This window comes from Stegastes partitus, unplaced genomic scaffold (assembly GCF_000690725.1).
Source record: "Stegastes partitus isolate 25-593 unplaced genomic scaffold, Stegastes_partitus-1.0.2 Scaffold627, whole genome shotgun sequence".
Lineage (NCBI taxonomy): Eukaryota > Metazoa > Chordata > Actinopteri > Pomacentridae > Stegastes > Stegastes partitus.
In genome coordinates this window covers 91,976-111,825 of record NW_007578358.1, presented here as the reverse complement: position 1 = coordinate 111,825, position 19,850 = coordinate 91,976, and the positions used below count along the sequence as shown (strand labels likewise).

General features: G+C 43.3%; 1 protein-coding gene across 4 annotated transcripts in view; it reads left to right on the top strand.

The window, feature by feature from the left end:
- The window catches only part of celf5a (cugbp, Elav-like family member 5a), a 192,454-nt gene that overhangs the window by 89,143 nt on the left and 83,461 nt on the right, over window positions 1-19,850 (top strand). For 3 of the 4 annotated variants that reach the window (XM_008289640.1, XM_008289638.1, XM_008289639.1), the window contains exon 3: window positions 13,108-13,156. In XM_008289640.1, the coding sequence (XP_008287862.1) occupies window positions 13,108-13,156 (49 nt within the window). Of the gene's footprint in view, window positions 1-13,107; window positions 13,160-19,850 lie in introns of all 4 variants that reach the window. The other variant, XM_008289637.1, reaches the window with a different exon arrangement.

Genomic DNA, 19,850 nt, shown 5'->3' with positions numbered 1-19,850 from the left:
AAAATGCTAAATCATCAAGTTGTAATTGTTAGACGAATGTGCTCAGATGAACATCATTAAAGTGGAAAAATTAATATTAAAAAAAAAAAAAAAAAAAGGAGGTAAGGGGGGAGGGAAGGAGTGAGTGAGGTGGGAGGAAACAAAGAGAAAAAAAAAAAATGAAAAAGAGGAAAAGTGCTTCTTTGTATCAAATCTATGAGTTGGGTCCCAGGTGGTTCCAGCGAATCATCGGGAGGTTACTCCACAGAGGGTGAAGTCAAAAAGAAGGGAGCAGAAGGGGAGTGATAGAGCGGAGATGGAGAGAGAGAGAGAGAGAGTGTGAGATCCTTTATTTAAAAATCTCTCTCTCTCTCTCTTTTTTTTTTTTATTCCCCCACCCTTTACTTTGTGCTTGCTAAATGAGTTCTGGGCCTGGCTATGTGGCAAATGCATCTCATTCTACGTCATGGTACAGTTCCTGCCTTAAAATGATTCTCTGCTTAGTTCAATTTAAGTTGTGTGCAGAATAATCGATCCCCCCATTAATTCTACTTAGCTGAGCTTCACAGTACAAGCCTGGGCTTGACTGGTCCACCAAGGCCAGCGCTGCTGAATGGCTGACCTTTACACGGCTCGGACTGCCATTGATTTTCAGCAGGACTTATTTCATGAACTGGGGGTTGGGACAGGGCATCCAGATGAAGATGAACTATGAGGCAAAATCACTTTCTTTGGCTCTTTCCATTTTCTGCGCACTCTTCTCGCTTATTTCTCTCTTGCGCTCTGTCCTCTTTAGTTTGCAATAAGTACTGTACACTGTACTGGCGGTGGTCTGTGGGTGGTATAGTCTTAGAGCAAATAAAGCGTCCCCTGTGTGACCCCCCCTTGAGCTAAGAGCCCCCCCATGTCCAGTTAGTGAAGTCTTAGTGAACGCATGCGTGTGTGTACATGCTTTATATTCAAGTGTCTTTGTACGCGTTTTTTTTTTTTTTTTTTCCCATCCATGGCTGAGTGTATGTAGGTTACATCCTTAAGTGCAATGGGACTGCTCTCTGACTGACATGGCCTCTTAGTATTTGCAGTTAGGAAATAATGTAAAGCAGAGAGTGCGAACCAGCCATTAGAGCTCCCAGGACTGCCCTCAGAAAAAGAAGAAGAACCGAGAAGCGTCTTGACCTCGCGGAACGGCGAGACGCAAACATCCACCTCGCGATTGCGGCGAGATAGGGAAGCGAACGGAGGGAATGCGCCTCAAATCCCAAATGCAATTTCAGTAGGATTTAAGATCCTATCCTGCAAAAAATGCTAAATCATCAAGTTGTAATTGTTAGACGAATGTGCTCAGATGAACATCATTAAAGTGGAAAAATTAATATTAAAAAAAAAAAAAAAAGCCAAGACAGGGAGGAGCAGGAGTGTAGGAGGCCTCTGAGTGTGATTTCGGTGGAGTTCATACAGAGTGCACAGAATGTCTCCCTCCCTTCCTCCCACCCTCCGTCTCCCTCTCTGCCTCTCCCTCTCTTCTTAGCCTGCATTAGCTGTATATCAGTGACTGTTGACTGTAAAAACATCTTTAAATTTAATACCTGCTCATGAATACATGCATGCATACAAATGTCCCTGGATGGTGGGAGGCGTGAGGACCATGTGAGGTCACGGGCTGTCAAGAATGCTGCTGATGCAAAAAAAAAAGAAAGAAGAGAAGGAGGAGGAGGAGGAGGATGCATTATGAGTTTAGCGGTGGGGATGGCGGGTTGGGTAGGTGCGCAGCATTTCGATTGCACCTCGAGGTAGGGCATTATAACGGGATAACTGGATCTCCCACTGTTGATTAGCTTGGGAGCTCACTTCACCTCAACAGATGTCTCCGGGACTTGATCTGAAGCAGAACTGCGCATATATTTTTTTTTTATTTTTTTCCCCCTCATCTGAAAGAGAACCAAGAACAGTCAAGAACTAGACAAGAGGATTACCAGAACAGATCCAGCACACTGTCAACACTGGCATCACCCTGAGAACACCGGCAGCAGATGATGCGCCTTCAGTTTGAACCCCTCTTCTGCTCGCGTCTCTTTTTCTTTATTTGCAGGCTTTTAGCGGAGTCGCTACATATATTATCCAGGCGATGCTGTATGTTATTATTTTTCAGAGTGAGTCGGGCTAATTTGTATGTGAGTTGTTCTACACATGCTTTAGAAGTGGAAAATGTTTATTTTAGTTTGAGCTTCAACACAGAATATTTGTATTTTCTATGAGTATATAAGAACCACGCACAATGAGCCTGAGTAATGCCAAAAAAATGCATCTTAATAGTGCAACTCGCAAAAACACAAATTAATTTTGTCATTGCATTTATTATTGTGTGCATTATTTTATTTTTGAGATACTGTGGCTCTAAGATTTGGGACTACAGCTCCCATAATACTCCACAAAATGTATGACATAGCCATGGATTCAGTGAGCTTTTCACAATACTTCAACATGCAGGAATAACAACTAGCAGTTTGCAATCACTGTACAGCTGCAGCTATCTCTGTTAATATGTTTCCATGCTCAGGCCAACTTTAAAATTGTATAATTACAATGATTTCCAGGCAAATTCTTGAGCTTCTTTTTTGACTGTGTGATGAGTTTCATGGGGTTAATGAGGTCAAAAAGAGAAGAATGGATGTAATGCACGAGTCAGGTCTGAACCCATTACCACTTCTAGTTCTCAGTCGGTTGTAATAGTTTTACAGCATTTTTCTACATTCAGCTGTGTGTATAGCCGACACATACTCCTCTGCTCTTTGTGCTATAAGACATAATTCCCTCCTCTTCTGTCCAAAATCCCATATCACTCTGCAGTGTAAGTGCACTCTGCAGCACCTAAATCTTTTTCAAACTTTTTCAACCTTGCCTCTTTCTGAAACCACATACAGTACATGACAAACCTTCTTTTGCTCCCTCTGCGCTTAGTTTTTTTTTTTTTTTTAACCAAATTTAGACACAAACACATTCAGAACATTGCCCCGAACCACATTCACTCACCCGCTCCAAACCTTACCAATGAAATAAGCCACACAAGGCCTTGGGAGGCAGCGAGGAGTGGGAGTTGGCAAAGACACTTCCAATGTGTTTTCCGCTCCAGTGCTTCTTGTTCTCACTTCGTCAGAGTGTGTTTGCTGCAGATTTGGAGAAATGGCGAGAGGTCAGGCCGTTGTGCTGCTTGTCTGGCCCTCGGGTTCTGCGCAGTTCAAGGTTGAACCAGACACAGTGAAAAGGGGTTTTTGTGTTTATTTAGCAAACAATTTCACTGTGTTGCAGCGTCAGACTTGAGAGGAGGAGGAGGAGGAGGAGATGAGAGAGGCTAGAAGACAGGCCTGTCCCTTTTGTGTAGTGCTGAATGCGCTTATAGACAAGCGGGGATTTTCTCCAAGTGTCAGGATGAAACATAAGCAGGCTTTACAGCCAAGGGCTGGAGTGGTGGGAGAGTGATGGAACCAGGAGAAGTCGCAGGTGACAGAATGCTGCGTGTGTGTGTGTGTGCGCGCGTGCATGTGTGTGTGTATGAGACATGGGGTATTGATATGCTGGGAATGAAGCTTTGAGCAGATGGACAGAGCAGGCTGGTCCTATGTCGATCCTGTGAGTTCTGGCTCCTTCTCACAATCCCCCCTTTGATGGACACACACACACACACACACACACACACACACACACATGTACCAGGCAACTGTGCCGAGTCCAGATTTCACCAATTTGATAACAGTCCTATAGGATAACAAATGGTCGATCATCCTAACATTAATAAACAGTATGTCACACTGATCTGTAACTGTGGCAGATGTGGCTGGTTAATGAGACCGAATAAGTCCTCCAGTGGCGTATCAGAGCAGACAGCAGGATTTTGGGCAGGAGGGCATGTCGACTGAAAGAATATGTAGAGTGAAAGGGAGAAACGGAGTTAAAGGAGACAGCCCACTGTTATTTTGGTAATAATGCTGTTAGCTGAGGGACGTATTGTTATATTCTCTACATTTCTGACACAGGTTTTTCTCTTTTTCAGCCTCCATTTTTTAAATTTTTTTTGTCTGTCTCTGTTTCTGGCACCGCTCGCACCTTCCTCCAAACCAAAGCCAACGTGCTTGGCTGTGTCCCTATCTCACTCCCTCCTTCCATCTATCTCTATCCTTCTCTGGCTTCTCCTTCTGCTGCTCCTCCTATGAGCGGTGGCACAAGACGTGGAGAGGAAAAATGCAAGTGCCGGTGAATTTCTAATAGGCAATCATAGTGCTCAGGACAAGGATTCCTACTGGAGGTCTGGGGACCATTAAAGAAACGTCAACTCGGCATAGGTATGCCAAGAATTATGAGTCAGTGGGCAGGCAACACTTCTTGGCTCCTGCTGGTCAGGGCAGCAGGCCGTAATCTGTCACAATCCTGGAGTTGCTGTGACAGCAGCAGGAGCATTCTGGGCTCAACACAGAGGGTAAAAGAAACATGCAGCTAAGGGTGTCTGTGTATCTGAGTGTGTCCACGTAGAAGTCTGTTGGCCGAGTGCATGTAAGGCAGCAGAATGAGCGGAAAAATTCACCAAACTCGACAATGTGAACGTCTCGTGACTTAATTTAAGTCACGTTGGCATGCCCCGTAAATTGATTCCATTAGACAAATTGTCGATGGCAACGCACCCCTGTAATGTACCTGAAAGTACAACAATGAATCACTCTAATCCTAAGTACAAACAACTAATCACTGTGCTTGCATCATTTCTGTCGGTTTAATCAAAACTGGGGGAACCAAGTCTGCATTGTTCCACCCGGCAGTTATAAGCGATTTTATTAATCATGCATGCCCGGTTTACTTCGGATATAGAAACAAATGTTGGGGGAAAAGACGCAGAGAAAAGAAAAAAAGATGCCATATCATTTGTGTGGGCGCATTTTTTGGGGGGGGAAAGACTGTCAGATTGTAGTTATAGTAGTTAGATGTGCACAACGTGACCTTGTCGTACAGCATCATGAGTGCATGGCCGAGTAATAGAAAACCACACATTTGACCAGGGCTGTTTGCTATTGTCAACGTTCAAAGACAGAAAATAAAAAGAATCTTCTGATTGTTAGGCCGTGTCTCCAAATATTTCGTTTCATTTACTGTTATCGGGGCCAAGCTTTACTGTTAACCCTGGTTTGGATATCAGATCTTATCGCCGAGCCTCAAGTGCATGTGCAGCCGCATGTGACGCTGTACATCACTACCTCCGCCGATGGTCAGGCAGGACATAATCTTCAAAGCAAATATCAAAGCGGCAGTCAGATAGGAAACATGGCGTCAGTGCGTGAGGGCACCTTTAAGCATTAAAGCCTCACACGACTTCCAGATCTGTAATTCTGTCACGGAACATATCCTCTGCCGTTTCCTCACTTCCTGCTCGCTGCGGACCCTCGCCGCCGCGGCCCGGGATTGGCGCGGTGTTGCCCTTCTGAAGCCACTGGGTTGGGCCTGTCGTCATGATCTTATCTTTCTAAGGACAGTTCCTCAAAATGAACTGAAGAGCGTAAACCACATGAAACAGCGAGCAGAATAAGAAAGAGTGTGTGTGTGTGTGTATGTGTGGGGGAGAGATGTGAGCCCACCAAAAGCTTAAGCCTCCAGTGTGCTGTGCAGATAAGATTCATTAGATAGGTCGGTAAATGCAAGAGAGAGGCAAAGCGAGGCAGACACAGAGAGAGAGAGAGAGAGAGAGAGAGAGAGAGAGAGATTGAGCTTGCTGCTGCTCCAGCATTTGTTGACACAGATTTACAATGAGTCTCCCACTGCTTCACGCATTACAGTAACACGCCATGTCAATAGCTCTCTGGGCTTGAAAAGCAGCCATGCCAAAGATGTCTGGGAGTGATGCCCTTCCCCTGATAACCAAAGTGTGGCTCATAAGTCAGGAAGTGGAAGGGAAAGGAGGGGTATGAGACAGGATTTTTTTCTTTTCTTCCCCCTTTTCATTCTCTTTTCTCTTATTAATAAATCTCCTCCCACTCTCCTCTCTCAATCTCCACATCTTCCTCAGCTATCTTTTCATTAGTTTTCCCTTTTCTGTTACTTTTCTAAGATCCCTCTCCTCCGCCTTTCTTTCCATCTCTTACTTCCCTCTCCTTCTGTTTCTCTTTATCTCTTGGACGCCCCGCTACAGGCTCAGTAGGACAGGATTTGGGCATTAGCTCAATCCCCCTATCTACTCCCCCTCATGATTGCACACTGTTTCTATCACCCACTTACCCTAGTCCACTGCACAAGTCTTGTAGGACTCAGAGTCTCTTATACAAATACTGGTAGACAGCTTATACTCCACAAGACAGGAGGACATAATCAAGTCGACAGACAAGCGTGGCGCAAGAGCGAGTGACAGTGTCTGTGCGAAGGATAGCGATAAGTAAACTCAGAGGTGGACGGTGAGATTTTTATTTTTTTTAATATGGCATTTTCAGCTAATCAGGCTCCACGCAGAAGTAATAAAGAGTTTGATGAGAACCAACACACTCATGCTATACAAGTCTGTCTGTCTGCTGAGTCATGGGGCGCCACAAATGAGGTGGTTTTGATGTGTGACATTCACCTTCATGAAATCTTGATGAGAGCTGAGTTCTGCTGTCTGTGTAATGAGGGCTGTAGCAGTCAGACAGCTGGCCAACCACTCCAGCTAGTAAAGCCATGATAATAGAGAGGGTTGGAAAGGCTTTTGGAAAAGCATTCGGTAGATGGACTTCAGGCTGTTTCTGGGAGGCAGTTAGTGTTTTGGGGGAAGAGATAAACAGGAACTTGGATGCTATAAGACAACAGAAGGTCTAATGGTCTTAATCAGAGATGTTGTAGTGGTGCTAGTCGTAATGGTACTACAGATCACACGCGTTTGTGAGTTAGCTGCGGCTTCATTGCTAATTGGTGTATTACAAGAAGCATTCAGTGTAACAGATGGACATCAACATTTTTTGTTCCAAAAAGAGCTATTCAGCCTTTATAAAAAGTAACACTCGTACAAAATAACTGCAAAGCAAAAAAAAAACAAATTGCACTTTGCGAACAAGAGCGTGCATTTTTTATTTATTTTTTTTTATGTTTGAATGACAAAACTCACCTTTACAGAATGCATCCTCGCTGCACTTTAGAAAATCATCAGAAAAGGAGATGCTTTTTTTTTTTTTTACCCTCCCTATTCGCAATGAATATAGCATTTAGGAGTAGAACTTTTCATACTTACAAATCTGATAGTGACTGGCTGAGGTCTGCAGGTGTCTGTCAGTCCATGTCAGTGCCTCGAGCTCTAAATCCTGTTGGTTCTGATAGGAATCCCAAAGCTTATAGTGGCTTCCATCTCCTCAGCACTGACTGATGCTTCTTATCAGGACCACCACACTGCTGCCGCCAGCACATTTTCACATATGGGTAAATTATAAATCACTTGCAGGAAACATTCTCCCACATGCATTCGAGCACATACATGAACATCCCCGTGTAGATTCGATGCATTCGTACACCTCCTGTGCAACTGCACGACGAGCACATCTGGCATAGTTCATGTAGAAGTTCAGTAATTACTCAGAAATGCATATGCACATACCTACACAGTCGCATGAATCAAAGCATGTGTAATTTAACCAAACTGCAGATGAGATGTTGTATCTAGAAATATACAATATGTCATTTTATCTCTCAGTCGGTATACTCCAGGATTTACTTGTGTTAAAATATTGTTAGGGAAATGATTACAAACAGCTTTGATTGATTCATTGAGTCACTAGTTTATCAAGGCAGACAAACATTGGAATTCCAGCATCTCAAATCTGAATATCTTTGGATGACATAGAAAAAAAAATGGATTTAAGGTGAGATTTGAGTGACAAAAACACGACCATGTGATATGTCATGTAAAGATTGGTCTCTGCTATTCTGTAGTCCCATTGTCTGTATTTTACTCTCTGATTCTAAATGAAGAACCAGATGCAAACCCCTCAAACATGTTCATACAAAACACTCTTAATGTCATCAGTGTGCTTTATTAGCTGCCTAAAAAAAAGGAAGTTATTTTGCAGAAAGACTGCATCGTGATGATATAATTCATTGCAAAAACTGCCACTGGTAACACCATCACATATTCATGCAAAAGTGGTGAGATGCTTCTTCATATCCAGTTAATTTAGAATATTAAGAAACAGTTCATTACCAAGCTTGAGCAAGCCTTTTAAATGCAATTTCCCATTTGTAATTTTTTTATTGTTAATAAACAATTATTGTGATTGCAACAAAGCACTTCATAACTGTAAATCATTCTCCCCTCGCTCACTGTCTCTCTCTGTTTCTGCTGCACTCCGTCTCCCTCTTCCTGTATACAGTACAGATTTATTAGCAGGAGCCGGGGCCCCCGGACAGTCACCACTCAGCACTCCCTCAGATCAATAATTGGAAATATTAATTATATCAGCTGAGATGGCCCAGTCATAAGGGGGCTGTTTATGCTCCTGTTACTGAGCAGTGCAGCAATATGAGCTTTGATGGCCCACTAATGCGTATTAATGATCCCAGGACAAACATTACTCTATATTAAACCTGAATGAAAGCCAGCAGACATCACACATATTGTATGGCTATTAGAGTTATTTTATTGCAGCACTGTAAGTAAGTGCGGTTGCGTAACTGTTTTTAAAGGACTTCTACTGAGGAATGAGCTTCCTACATGAGATTTACTGCAATTTTATTTTTACTTACTGCATTTTCCTGTGGTGGTGGCGGCTCCTCTCTCTTTCTTTTTTTTTTCTTTTTTTGGATAATATGAAAGTTAAAGACAAGCAAAGTTTGAGGCTTGGAACTGCACCAGGTCTTTGAAAGCATTATTATTGCGTTGCCACTGGCCCTCTCTGGGGTGTCAGCGTGAGTCTGGGACTCTCTACTGCTCAATCCCGCTAAACTCTACTAGTCATGAACTCATTACTGTGGCAGATAGTGCCAACAGTAGACTCTAAATCCTCCACACAACTAACAGACCAAGTCCTGACTAAACTTCCTTCACTTGCTCGGTGTAATTTGAAATCAGACAGTGGAATGTCTTTTGTGGCTGGAGCCCAGAGCCTTCGGTGCGCCTTGTAGCTTAGTCTGTAATAACAGCAGGAGTTTAAATAGAAAGAGAAAACTTTACCAGGAAGTGCGATAAAGTCAGAAACAAGTGAAGTCATGTGTCGGCCTCAGACTGGTCTAATTTAGGTGGATCGGTTTGTAGTTTAAGTAACGGAGCTGACAATCAATCTTGAAGATTGATGAACGGGAACACAGCAGCTCTGCGTGTATATTCCAGGCCTATTGCACACTACATTATGTACTGCAGGCCCCGGGGTTTCTATCTGACCCCTCGTATAAAACAGCAGCATACTAGTGCTAAGAGCTTTAATTCTACTGACTGCGGGCTTAACTGGGCAAATGAGGCGGCTCAATAAAAGCATATGGAACTATAGATTTGTCAAAGCCCTCAGAGCAGCACAGCTTGTGGAAATGGGAAATAGAGAAAAGACCGGCCTTGTTCTGGCAAAACAAAACAAAACAAAAAAAACCTCCAGTATTTTTTCTGCTAAAGGAGGGAGATAAAGAATAGCAGCTAATTTGAAGGTCGCGAAGCCACCGAGTCGCTCTGAGTCATCAGAGGAGCTTGTTTATTTCAGTCAAACACATTCAGTTCACTTTCATGTCTACCTAGTTATGGTCTTTGAGATTCAAAAGAACCTAATGCAAGCTTTGTATTTGTAAGAATGTCACTAATGTCCTCTGAAAGTGTTTCTTTAAGGCGGTATACAGTATTTTATAGCATATTACCAGTATGTGAGACAGCACAGATATCTCAAAGGAGTGTTTTAAATGCATGGCCCCACGCTTTATTCTTCTTGACTTTTAGATTACTTTTTTTTTCCTTTTCATTTTTGTTTCTTCTTTTTTTATTTAACTTTGATCTTAGAGGTCTGCAGGTTTGCTTTTATACAGTGTTGACATAAGTAAATTAGAAAAATGGAAAACTTCTGGAAGACGCAAAGTTTTCAAACTTTTGACGGCATGTTTCCCTCGTAGATTGTGCGATGCAAAAAAAAAAAAAAACTTAGAGAGAATCACTACATATACTGTAAAGGAGACAAATTAAAAACTTGTTTTGGTTGGCAAAAACCAAACCACAGCTTTTGTAATCTGAATGATGTTTAATTATATTGAAACCAAGGCTTCTTTTTTTTTTTTTCTTTTCTTAAATCCGTCCTCATCATCCTCAGGTAGACAAATTTGGAACGAAAATATCAGGACAACCAAATTAAAATTTCTCTTCCAATAGCTCCTCATGTTCAGAGCTCATTTTCATCATTTGGCAAATTTATAATTAATGTCCCGCAAAATGCAAACAGTAGATTTTAGCAGAGAGGCAGGTGGTTAATTTCTACTGTAAATACACAGTGTTTGTATAGTGCAGATGTTCTGGGTTTTTTTTTTTCTTTTCTTTTCTTTTTTTCTTTTGCAGTGTGTGTTTGAAAGTGAAAGGCAGGAAGGTGGAGTCCGACCGGTAGAAATGCCACTCAGCACAGAGACAATCTTATCTGAGAGTTGCAGGCATCTTATGCTTCCTCCCTCACTGTATCTTTTCTCACCTCCCCCCCCCACCTTTTCTCCATCTCCTGTCTTTTTTCCGCAATCTTTCATTTCTCCTCGTCCTCCTCCGTTTCCATCCCGCCTCACCTCCCTCACTTAAACCTGCCCTTTATTTATTAACAGATCAATGAAAAACTTGTTATTCGTAAAGAGGGTATCAGTTACTGTTTCGCTCGGTTTCGTGTCAAGAAGCTGCCAACCCATAACGGACGTCGTAGGAAAAGATGCCCCACTGTATCCCGGTTAATGAATGGTTTCCTTGGCAACGCTAAGCAAATTTAACTTACAGCTACCTTGTCCGTGCATGCGTGAGCGTGCATATGGTTACGAGTGTACAAAGTGCACTTAATTGCTGCTGGAATTACACGATTTTCTTTATGTGTTCAAGGGAAGTTTAACAAACTGAGAGCCATCAGCAGTGACTGTTCAGGACCATAATGCATTGCTCTCGGGCAAATAAATAGACCATTAAGCTGGCATGTTGGAGGCTGAACAGTAACTAGCTTTAGAGAGAGCTGCCTCCCACACACAGGCACCCTGCGGAGACGGCTGAGATCATAGCATGGTGGAGGAGCCACAGCCGCGGATTTGGCCTTCTCCACCATGCATTTGAACAAAAATCAACTGGCAGCATCGCGGCGTCTTTTGTCCGTTTGACGTGTCAGAGGCAAATTCAAAGATTTCCTGTGTTGCTGTGAAGGAGCAGAGGGTTGTAAAGTTATCTGTCAATTTGTCTCGCCGATGTTTCCCCCCCCCCTCCTCCCCCTCCCAGATTCGGAGGTGTTCCTGTCTCAGAGGTTGCGCTTTGAACATGTGTGCGATAGTATTGCGGTTGATTCTGTAATCTATCCGTACACGCTGTGGAGCGCTGCGCCCTGTGGCTTGGCATTAGCATACTGTAGGGTTACTTTGCTCGTGTTTTACAAGGAAAAGAAAAGCACTTGTAGATGGGGAGGGAGAAGGATGAGGAGTCTCCCAAGAAACAAGGAGCAGAAACCTCAACCTTCACAAGCATAACATCCTCCCTGTTTTCCCACACAGACTTAGCCGCTGCTAGTTATTATTTACGATGGGTAAATTTATGGAATAATTTCAGCTAGGGAAGGTTACTCAGTTCCTCAAGGTGAAAATGGATACATTTAGCACTTAATGAATCGGGCCTGGGCCTCTCCCCCATATATCAGCATGTTATTAAGACATTTTAAAATCCCATTATGGTGTTTCTCCTTGAACATGTCATGCTTTTATTGGACTGCCCTGTCTTTAAATCTGACCTTTTCAGCCCTGCTCTGGAATTGAACGGAAAAAAAAAGAGATACATGACAGTGCGATGGTTCAAAATATACATATGTAGCTGTAAAAATATCAGTGCTGGGCGGTTTTCGGTGATGTCCGGCGATGGCAAGTGGCTCCAAACAATAAAAAGGTGCTCAAATAGCAGCTATAAATGGTTTACTGTAAATAGATGAGTGTGGCATGAAGTTGCTTTTATGTTCCAGTAATCTTGTTCCAATTGCGGGCCGCTTTTGGACCCAACTTTATTAAAATGTGGGTGTTTTGTATCCTGTCAAATCTATTTGTTTTCTGACTGAGTCATAGGAGGGTGGGGTGCTGGCATCAGATCCGTGCACATAGATCATCTTATAAGCTTTATGCTCTGCTACACTACATAAATACGTCTTATGCATATATGTGTCTGTGGGTGGGTGTATAAACCGTATGTGCGTGGGAGGCATATATTCAATTAAAAAAAAAAAAAAAAAAAGCTGCAGCTGCTACATATTGTAAATCGCAGCAACATCTTTCAAACTTCTCCTGCAAACAAATCGGGGCCAAAGTCTGGCAAAATTGCTGGGCTCGAACAACAATAATGAAACAAAGGAGGAGGTAAAATTGGGGAAGGAGGAGAGCGTGACACAAAGGCTGTGATGACAGAGGCATCTAATCCAGGCAATGCCATTCTTATCAGGGTCCAGTGGATTAGAGTGAGCCTCCTAACCAGAGAATCCTTCCCAGCCAGACACTCTCCACAGCCCAAGGGCCCGGATCAATAGGCCCGCATTGATCTCTCTCCTCCTGTGGCTGGATTCACTTTTATTAGGACTGCCTTGGCCTTCTCTCACTTAGACACACACATGCAGCCCTTCAACCTCTCCAACACAGCTGCAATGAAACCCCCCCTCTCCCCTCAAATACGCACACATACATCCCATTCTATGTGTGAATAAGAGCTTAGGTTGTTTTGTTTACACTGAATAACAGGCACCAGAAACACTACAGTGTCAAGTCAACTTAGCCGCATGATGGTGTTTTGGTTTCCCCCCCCTCTAGCCAAGGCACTTTGATCAGTATCACAGAGCAGCTATTAGTATGTGAGAGAGGGCTTTGACACCTCTGCTTTGTGGCCTCTTGTTGTAGCAGCGACAGCCCGAGTCGCCAGCGCTAACCTCTCCGTTTGCTCTTTCTCTTTTTCCCCTGCAGATGACTCGCCCCATCCAGGTGAAACCGGCTGACAGCGAGAGTCGTGGAGGTAGTTGTCTTCTTTTCTTCATCATTTATTCATGTCCCTCTTTTCATCTGCCTTATCTAGGCTAATTCTTTTCATTCTTCCCCTCTGATCTCATCTGTTCCACTGCTCTCGATGCAATATTTCTTCAGCCAGCGCTCTTTTTTTCACTCTCTCTCTCTTTTTTTTTTGGTCTTATCCCAATTCTTTTTCATGTTGCTCTTCACAAACAAAGTTTAATTAATGTACCTAAATGCATATATCCACATGCACAAGTAGATTCGATGTCCTCTTAATTCAGCTGCTTGTGTGTACCACATATATTTTGCAGCTTTTTTTTTTTTTTTATTCCTTACTGGTTCAAATCCTCTGGGTTTCTGGATTAATCTGTCACAGTCTCATCCTCCCTGTGCTTTTTTGTATCGGGTATAATTGATTACACAATATGCCATTGAAGGGATGGAGGGCCGAGATGGGCTTTTCCTGCTGCCCATCTCTCTTTTCTTGTTCCCTATTCCAAGTACATTATTATTGCACTGTAAATTAGATAGTGATTAGGCTCAATACTGGAACTGTAGCCACAGAAAAGGGCCAGTCAAAGCCCACACTGCTTGATGTGTGTGCATTTGAAACACAAGAGTAAATGGTATAGAGGCAGGGAAAAATGGAGCAGGAGCATGTACAGCTTGCCAAACAATCAATAAATTTGCAGGGTTCTTGCCAAGATCCTCATTACTTGGCCTTAATTCTGTCGTCTTTGATCTCTCCCGTTTTTGGAGGCTTTCATTTACTCGCTGCCTATCTGCATATATGTTAATGGGATGAGGAGGCATCCCTCAAGTCAGCGGCGGAGACAATGAACCTTGCTGTTATTTTTCTTATTTTTTATTTTTTTTTTGCATCTCATGTGTCACCCCGTAATAAAGCAAGTGCCTTTTTGTTATTTTAAAAAGGAGAGATGCTGTTTTTCGGCGAGTCTTTCTCATCCCGCTGCAAAGAGAGACATTTGGAAGTGAAAAACAGGCAGGGAAAATGCAAAAGTGTTGCCAAATGCATACAGCTGCCGTGCAGCACTTCTGAGGCTTTACCTAAAAACCTCTGCCTGTTTTGGGTGAATTAGGATGGCTGGCCACTTGGCCGCCTGTCAGATGCACACAATCTTCAAAGGACAGCATAACCCCTTGAGATGAATGGAGGAAAGGCCAATAAAGATCACTGTCAGTCCCCCATGTTTCCTTCCTTTCTTTCTTTCTTTCTTTCTTTCTTTCTTTCTTTCTTTCTTTCTTTCTTTCTTTCTTTCTTTCTTTCTTTCTTTCTTTCTTTCTTCTATTTGCCACACTCCTCGTTCAGTTCTCTCTCGTCCTCCGTCCCTCTCTAAACCATTCATTCAGAGCTTTAGAGGAGTGGTGAGACAAGCAAAAGGGTCTTGTGCTGTCAAGATTGATGTCCCCTATAGCTCCATTGATTTTGCCATTGTGGTGCTGTGTGTCCACATTAACAATGACACTCAGCTGTCTCTTTACTTGGTTGTGAGTGGCCGGTTTTAGAGCTCCCAGGGCACTTTGGTCAGTATGGGGTCCTCTTATTGGCCATCCGCGGGGACCCCACAGAGGAACAAATGAGTGTTGGAACAGACCTGAGAGTTGCACATCATCTTAAATGAACAGGTCAGAGTGCCGCCACAGGGGCAATCAAACACAAGCGTGACTTTAACGGGTTAGGAGGCAGGAGTGAAAGTGGGGGGACGGGGAATGTGCGATGGGGGAATGGATGGATTGTCATTTTTTAAAAACTCCTGTTCTCATTCTGCCTCTAATCTGCTGGCCTGAATTCCTTCTTTAATAATCATTGGCAAAGATAATTTAGGTTTTCATATCTGCTGCTGTCTTTAGCTGCGGATGCTTCTCCGTGTCCTACTTTTTTACAAGCTTTAGCATCTTATTTGCTGTAAATCTTATTTGCCCTGTAATTATTGCTATATTTAACTGTCAAAACTGCCTAGATTAAATTTTTTGTTATTCTGATCCTCGTTCGCTTCGTGTTGCCAGAAACCCAGATCAATAACTTTCAGGACTTATAACTCGGGAATGGTGCACGGGTAGCTGGAAGAGCGGATGCAAAAAAGTATTAATTAGCCTCTCGGTGCGGCGGGAGGGGAGGGACGCCGGGGACAACCTCAGTCTGGCCTGCTCTCTCAGGGGCCACGCTGCTAGTCCGATAGGGGCCACATATTCCTCAGTGCACGCAGCCACGCTACAGTCATACTAATTAGTCCCTTAATCTCATTACGGAGAGGACAGTTCAGATCACCTGCGCCAGGTTGCCATCCATTAGGGAAAGACCTGTTACTGTGGTTTTATGCCTGCTGGACCTCGACTCCTCCAGGAGGAACTCTCTGCTGTTATTAAGACCAGACAGGCCCAGACGACACCAGAGTTCCACCCCTGGTTATTTTTGCACTGCTCAAACAAGAAGACAATAGAACATTTTCTTCTAATTCCACTAAATATTTGATGACTCACGGACATCTTGGAGCAGTTTTCCGGAGCTCTTCCTTGCGTTCACTTTGTCGAACATTAAGAACAAACTGATGGAAAAAAAAGGAAGGACCAAAAAAAAGAACTACAGTACATTCAGCCTCTAGGTAATCCATACCAGGAAACCACCTTGCCTATAGAAATTAAAGGGAAATATATACGGTAGAGTAAATCCATCCAAACACTCTGTCAGCCCCTGCTGCCGCCTAACAAAGACACACTGTGAAATGAATATTAATGGCCAATCACCTACCTAATCTAGCAGAACAGCAGCCGTTACACATTGAGCCACCAGCACTGCGAATGTCTCCGTCACCGATGACGCAGGGATGTTTCTGTTGGGGAGACGTTTAAAGAGGCACAGCGAGGCGGCAGCAGGGACCTGTCTCTCTCATTTTCTCCTCACAGGTCTCTGATATGAAATAGATTGATTTTCCATCACACATGGCACTGATGACTGGCACTGACTGCTGCTGATATTTCATTTTTGAAGGGCTGTTCGGTGTCTCCTTAGAGAGCTTCGCCGTCCTTACACAGGATAAATCAGCTTTAACCACTTTGATTTCATCCTAAATCTTTTACCAACACCGCCTCCCGTTAACATTCGCCCCTTGTTGTGTTTTTTTTTTTCGTTGGTGACTGTCATGTCATTTGATCTTCTCTTGTGGATCATGTTTTTTTTTCTTCTTTTTATTCATCTTATAAGACCCATTCTAATCACAAATGCTGAGTTCTCATGGTCCTTCATGGCTCTTCTCATTTCCCAGCTTAACCCATTGTTAAAGTTTGCAGCTCAGAGATTGTCCAGAAAGCAGAGAGAGGAGCAGGCTAGCTGTCAGCTGGGGCTCTGTTGGTGTTGCAGCAGGGCCTGCCTGGCACAGCTAGAGCTACAGCCCACTGAGGAGGCCTGGATTAGAAACAGGCTCTGGCATTTTCAAGGCAGGCCTGCCGCCCACGCACACACCCACACAGAGAGGACAAACAGGCATACATACCCATACGGCTCTGAAACATACTCACTTTTTCTCTGCGAACACACACTCACACACACAGTAGGAAGTTGGATGTACATGATAATGGGAACACGTGTGCACACAAAGGGACATGCCCAGCATAGGTTACATATTTACACGCACACGGTGTGCACATATGCTGAACGGCGCAGGTCAATTTTCTTTTCATGAGCCTTGTTTTGTGTTGCGGGCCCAGCAGCGGTTGTTGCATTGTGTTTGTATGTTTACTCCAACTGAAGGACAATGAAAAGGTTTGCTCCAGATCACTGAGATGTGACGGAACAAAGAGAGAGAGAGAGAGAGAGAGAGAAAGGCAGAACAAGAACGAGAGGCAATAAGTTAAATGGAGAGTGAGGACAAGAAAATAAAAAACAAAAAGAAAGAAAGATTGGGAATCTAGATTGAGAGAGCAGGGCTACATGCACCGTTGCTGTTCTGTGCTCAGTTTTTGATGATGAATTTATCTGGCGTAAAAGACAACAGAGTGATCCATGTATTAAACATCAGTAGTGTGTTTTTTTGTGTGTGTGTGTGTGTGTGTGTGTTGCCACAGATACGAGCTCCCCATGTCAGAGCAGCTCAGTAATGAACCAAGCAGGAAGGCCTCTAAGCTCTACTGATCCCCTTTAGAAAGGCGAGGAGGAATGAAGGAGAGAGGGGTAGTTAGAGAGGAGAGGAATGAGGGGAGAGAGAAAAACAAATGGCGAGACTAGAGAGGTGAAAGGAGGGAATTTGTTCCGAGACGCTGAAAGTGGGAGAGAGAGAGAGAGAGAGAGAGAGAACGAGTGCAAAATAAACAGAGAAAACTGTGGATAAACTCGGCGAGAGGGAGGGGCGGCGAGGGGCGAAGCAAAAAGCTGAACAGTATATCTTCTCCCTTTGGAGAGAAGAAAACTATAGATTACTGGTCACAATGTGCTTGGCTGGGCATAAATGGAGAGATCTTGAAATAGTAGGGAGCATGTTCGGAGGTTGTGGGGATCAGGGTGAGCTAATCCAATAGTAAGGCCAGCTCTGGGTCACACATTCAGAGCTCACACTCCTTGTCCAAATCCCCTCTGGTGCTCTTACACAAACAATACTGATACACAGGCCTTTGCTCACCAAGAGTTCAGTCAGCTAACTCCACCGAGCCAGCCTTGGGATGTTCAGGTCACTCTACCTGTAAGCTCTTACATTTACCCCCACATCAGCACAAACTGGTTTTGAAGAGGAGAAGGAAGGAGGGTGGGGGGGGTGAATTAGGTTTATGGATGGCAGACAAGAGGGGAGAAGAAGCAGCAGACAAACAGAGAGGGAGAGGGAGAAAGAGAGGGAGAAAGAGATGATGAAATCATTTCTATAGGGATGTGCGCTGCTCCTGAGGGGTCAGATTGTGCTGAGGCTGTAGGAGTTATGCAGAGTCAGTGGAAGGAGTAGATCACAACAATTCACTAATACACTGTGTAGGTGGAGATCAATTAGCCTTATCTAACAAACTACTAATGATAATACCAATGCCAAAACTTGCTGAGAACAACAAGAGAGCGCAGAGTGATGATGTAATGGATTCAGCCAAGTTGAAAGATGCAGTATTTCTGGAAACGCAGTGTCTCATACTTTAGATTTTTTCCCGACCGAATGCGCTAAACTTCCACAGCACATGGAAGCAGCTTACGGAAAGTAGACAAAATAACAGGAACGCCTCACAAACTACAAAATTGCGACCGCCGGCAGCAAAATTGAACCCCGGAAAGCTTTCTCGAAGGTGATATTTACTGTTGTGCTGTTTGATTGTACAAGTGTTTCAGTTATTGCGTCGACCCTCTGTGCTCTGTACCTATAAATATGCACATACATAAATTCAGCCAAACAGACGTTCATTCTCTCAACTCCCCCCTCCCCCTTAAAAAAAAAAAAAAAAAAAAAAAAAAAAGCACCCACATCCCCTCCGCTCCGTCCCTTTGCTCGTTGCAATGGTCTCGTAGCGTAGGCGGATCAGCAAAGGTTACTGTTGAACACAGAAAGGAAAGGTCAGAAATCATGTTTAGTTTTCCTGGGGCCGGGAGGTAATTCCAGCCAGCAGATTGTGTTCAGACGAGCAAGCAGGCAGGGCAGGCCAGTGGTGGAGATGCTCATGCAGAAGGAAGCGAGGCGGGGATGGGGACAAGGTTATCCAGTCAGCCACTGCCTCTCAGCCCCTTCGCTGTCACCCTTAATAACACCCTCTCCCTTATCACAGCAACAATCACCTTGAGAAACAAACTTGTCTTCTTTGAGAGAGGGATGGAGATGGGGAAGAGACGGCCCTCGTATGCATCTGGTATGCCATTCTCATTACAGCGGCTCCACCTCTTTGGGGACAGACAGACTGCAGATCAATTCTGTGCTCAATTCTCTACACTTTATAATTCATTCTCCCTGTTTTCGCTCTCTTTCTAACCCCCCACTCTTGTTCTCCTGCCTTTTTCTCTCAGCACCCCTTTGAACAAAACATGTAGATGATGCACGGCCGTTTGTTTGAGCCAAAAACGCATAAATGCTGTCACAAACCTCATAATATTGATGCAAGACAAAGTAATGCATGTTTATTTTACATCCTTTTAATAGCTGCTTCACTTTATATTAGATAAGCAACACGTTTTTACTGCACACAACAGCATCGTGCATCATTTGTTTTGCGAATAAATGCGATTCTTTCTCACGCACGCATAGCAATTTGGACTATCAAAGTAATTATACTGAAATATTAACAGTTAGAAATGAATTACCTGTTAGTTCAATAAATGCACCGCTCATTTTATATGCATGTGCCAGTTAGGTGGAATTCTCGGCAATAATCTCACATGGTTGTTAAACTCTCGACAGTATATTAACAGTGAAAGCTAGATTAACAAGGCTTGCAATGCAAACTTAATTAGATGTACACTGAAATAGAAACTGATAAGAAAACTGACTCGCTCTCTCTTTTTTTTTTTTTTTTTTAAGGTTTGCCTTATTTAGATCTTATTTTGCAAGCTTTTTCATTTTATTGGCAATTTCATTTCCATTCGCCTGAAACGGTCCGTGCGCAAAAAAAAAAAAAAAAGAAAAAAAAGAAAGAAAAAAAAAAAAAAAAAAAAAAAAAAAAAAAAAAAAAAAAAAAAAAAAAAAAAAAAAAAAAAAAAAAAAAAAAAAAAAAAAAAAAAA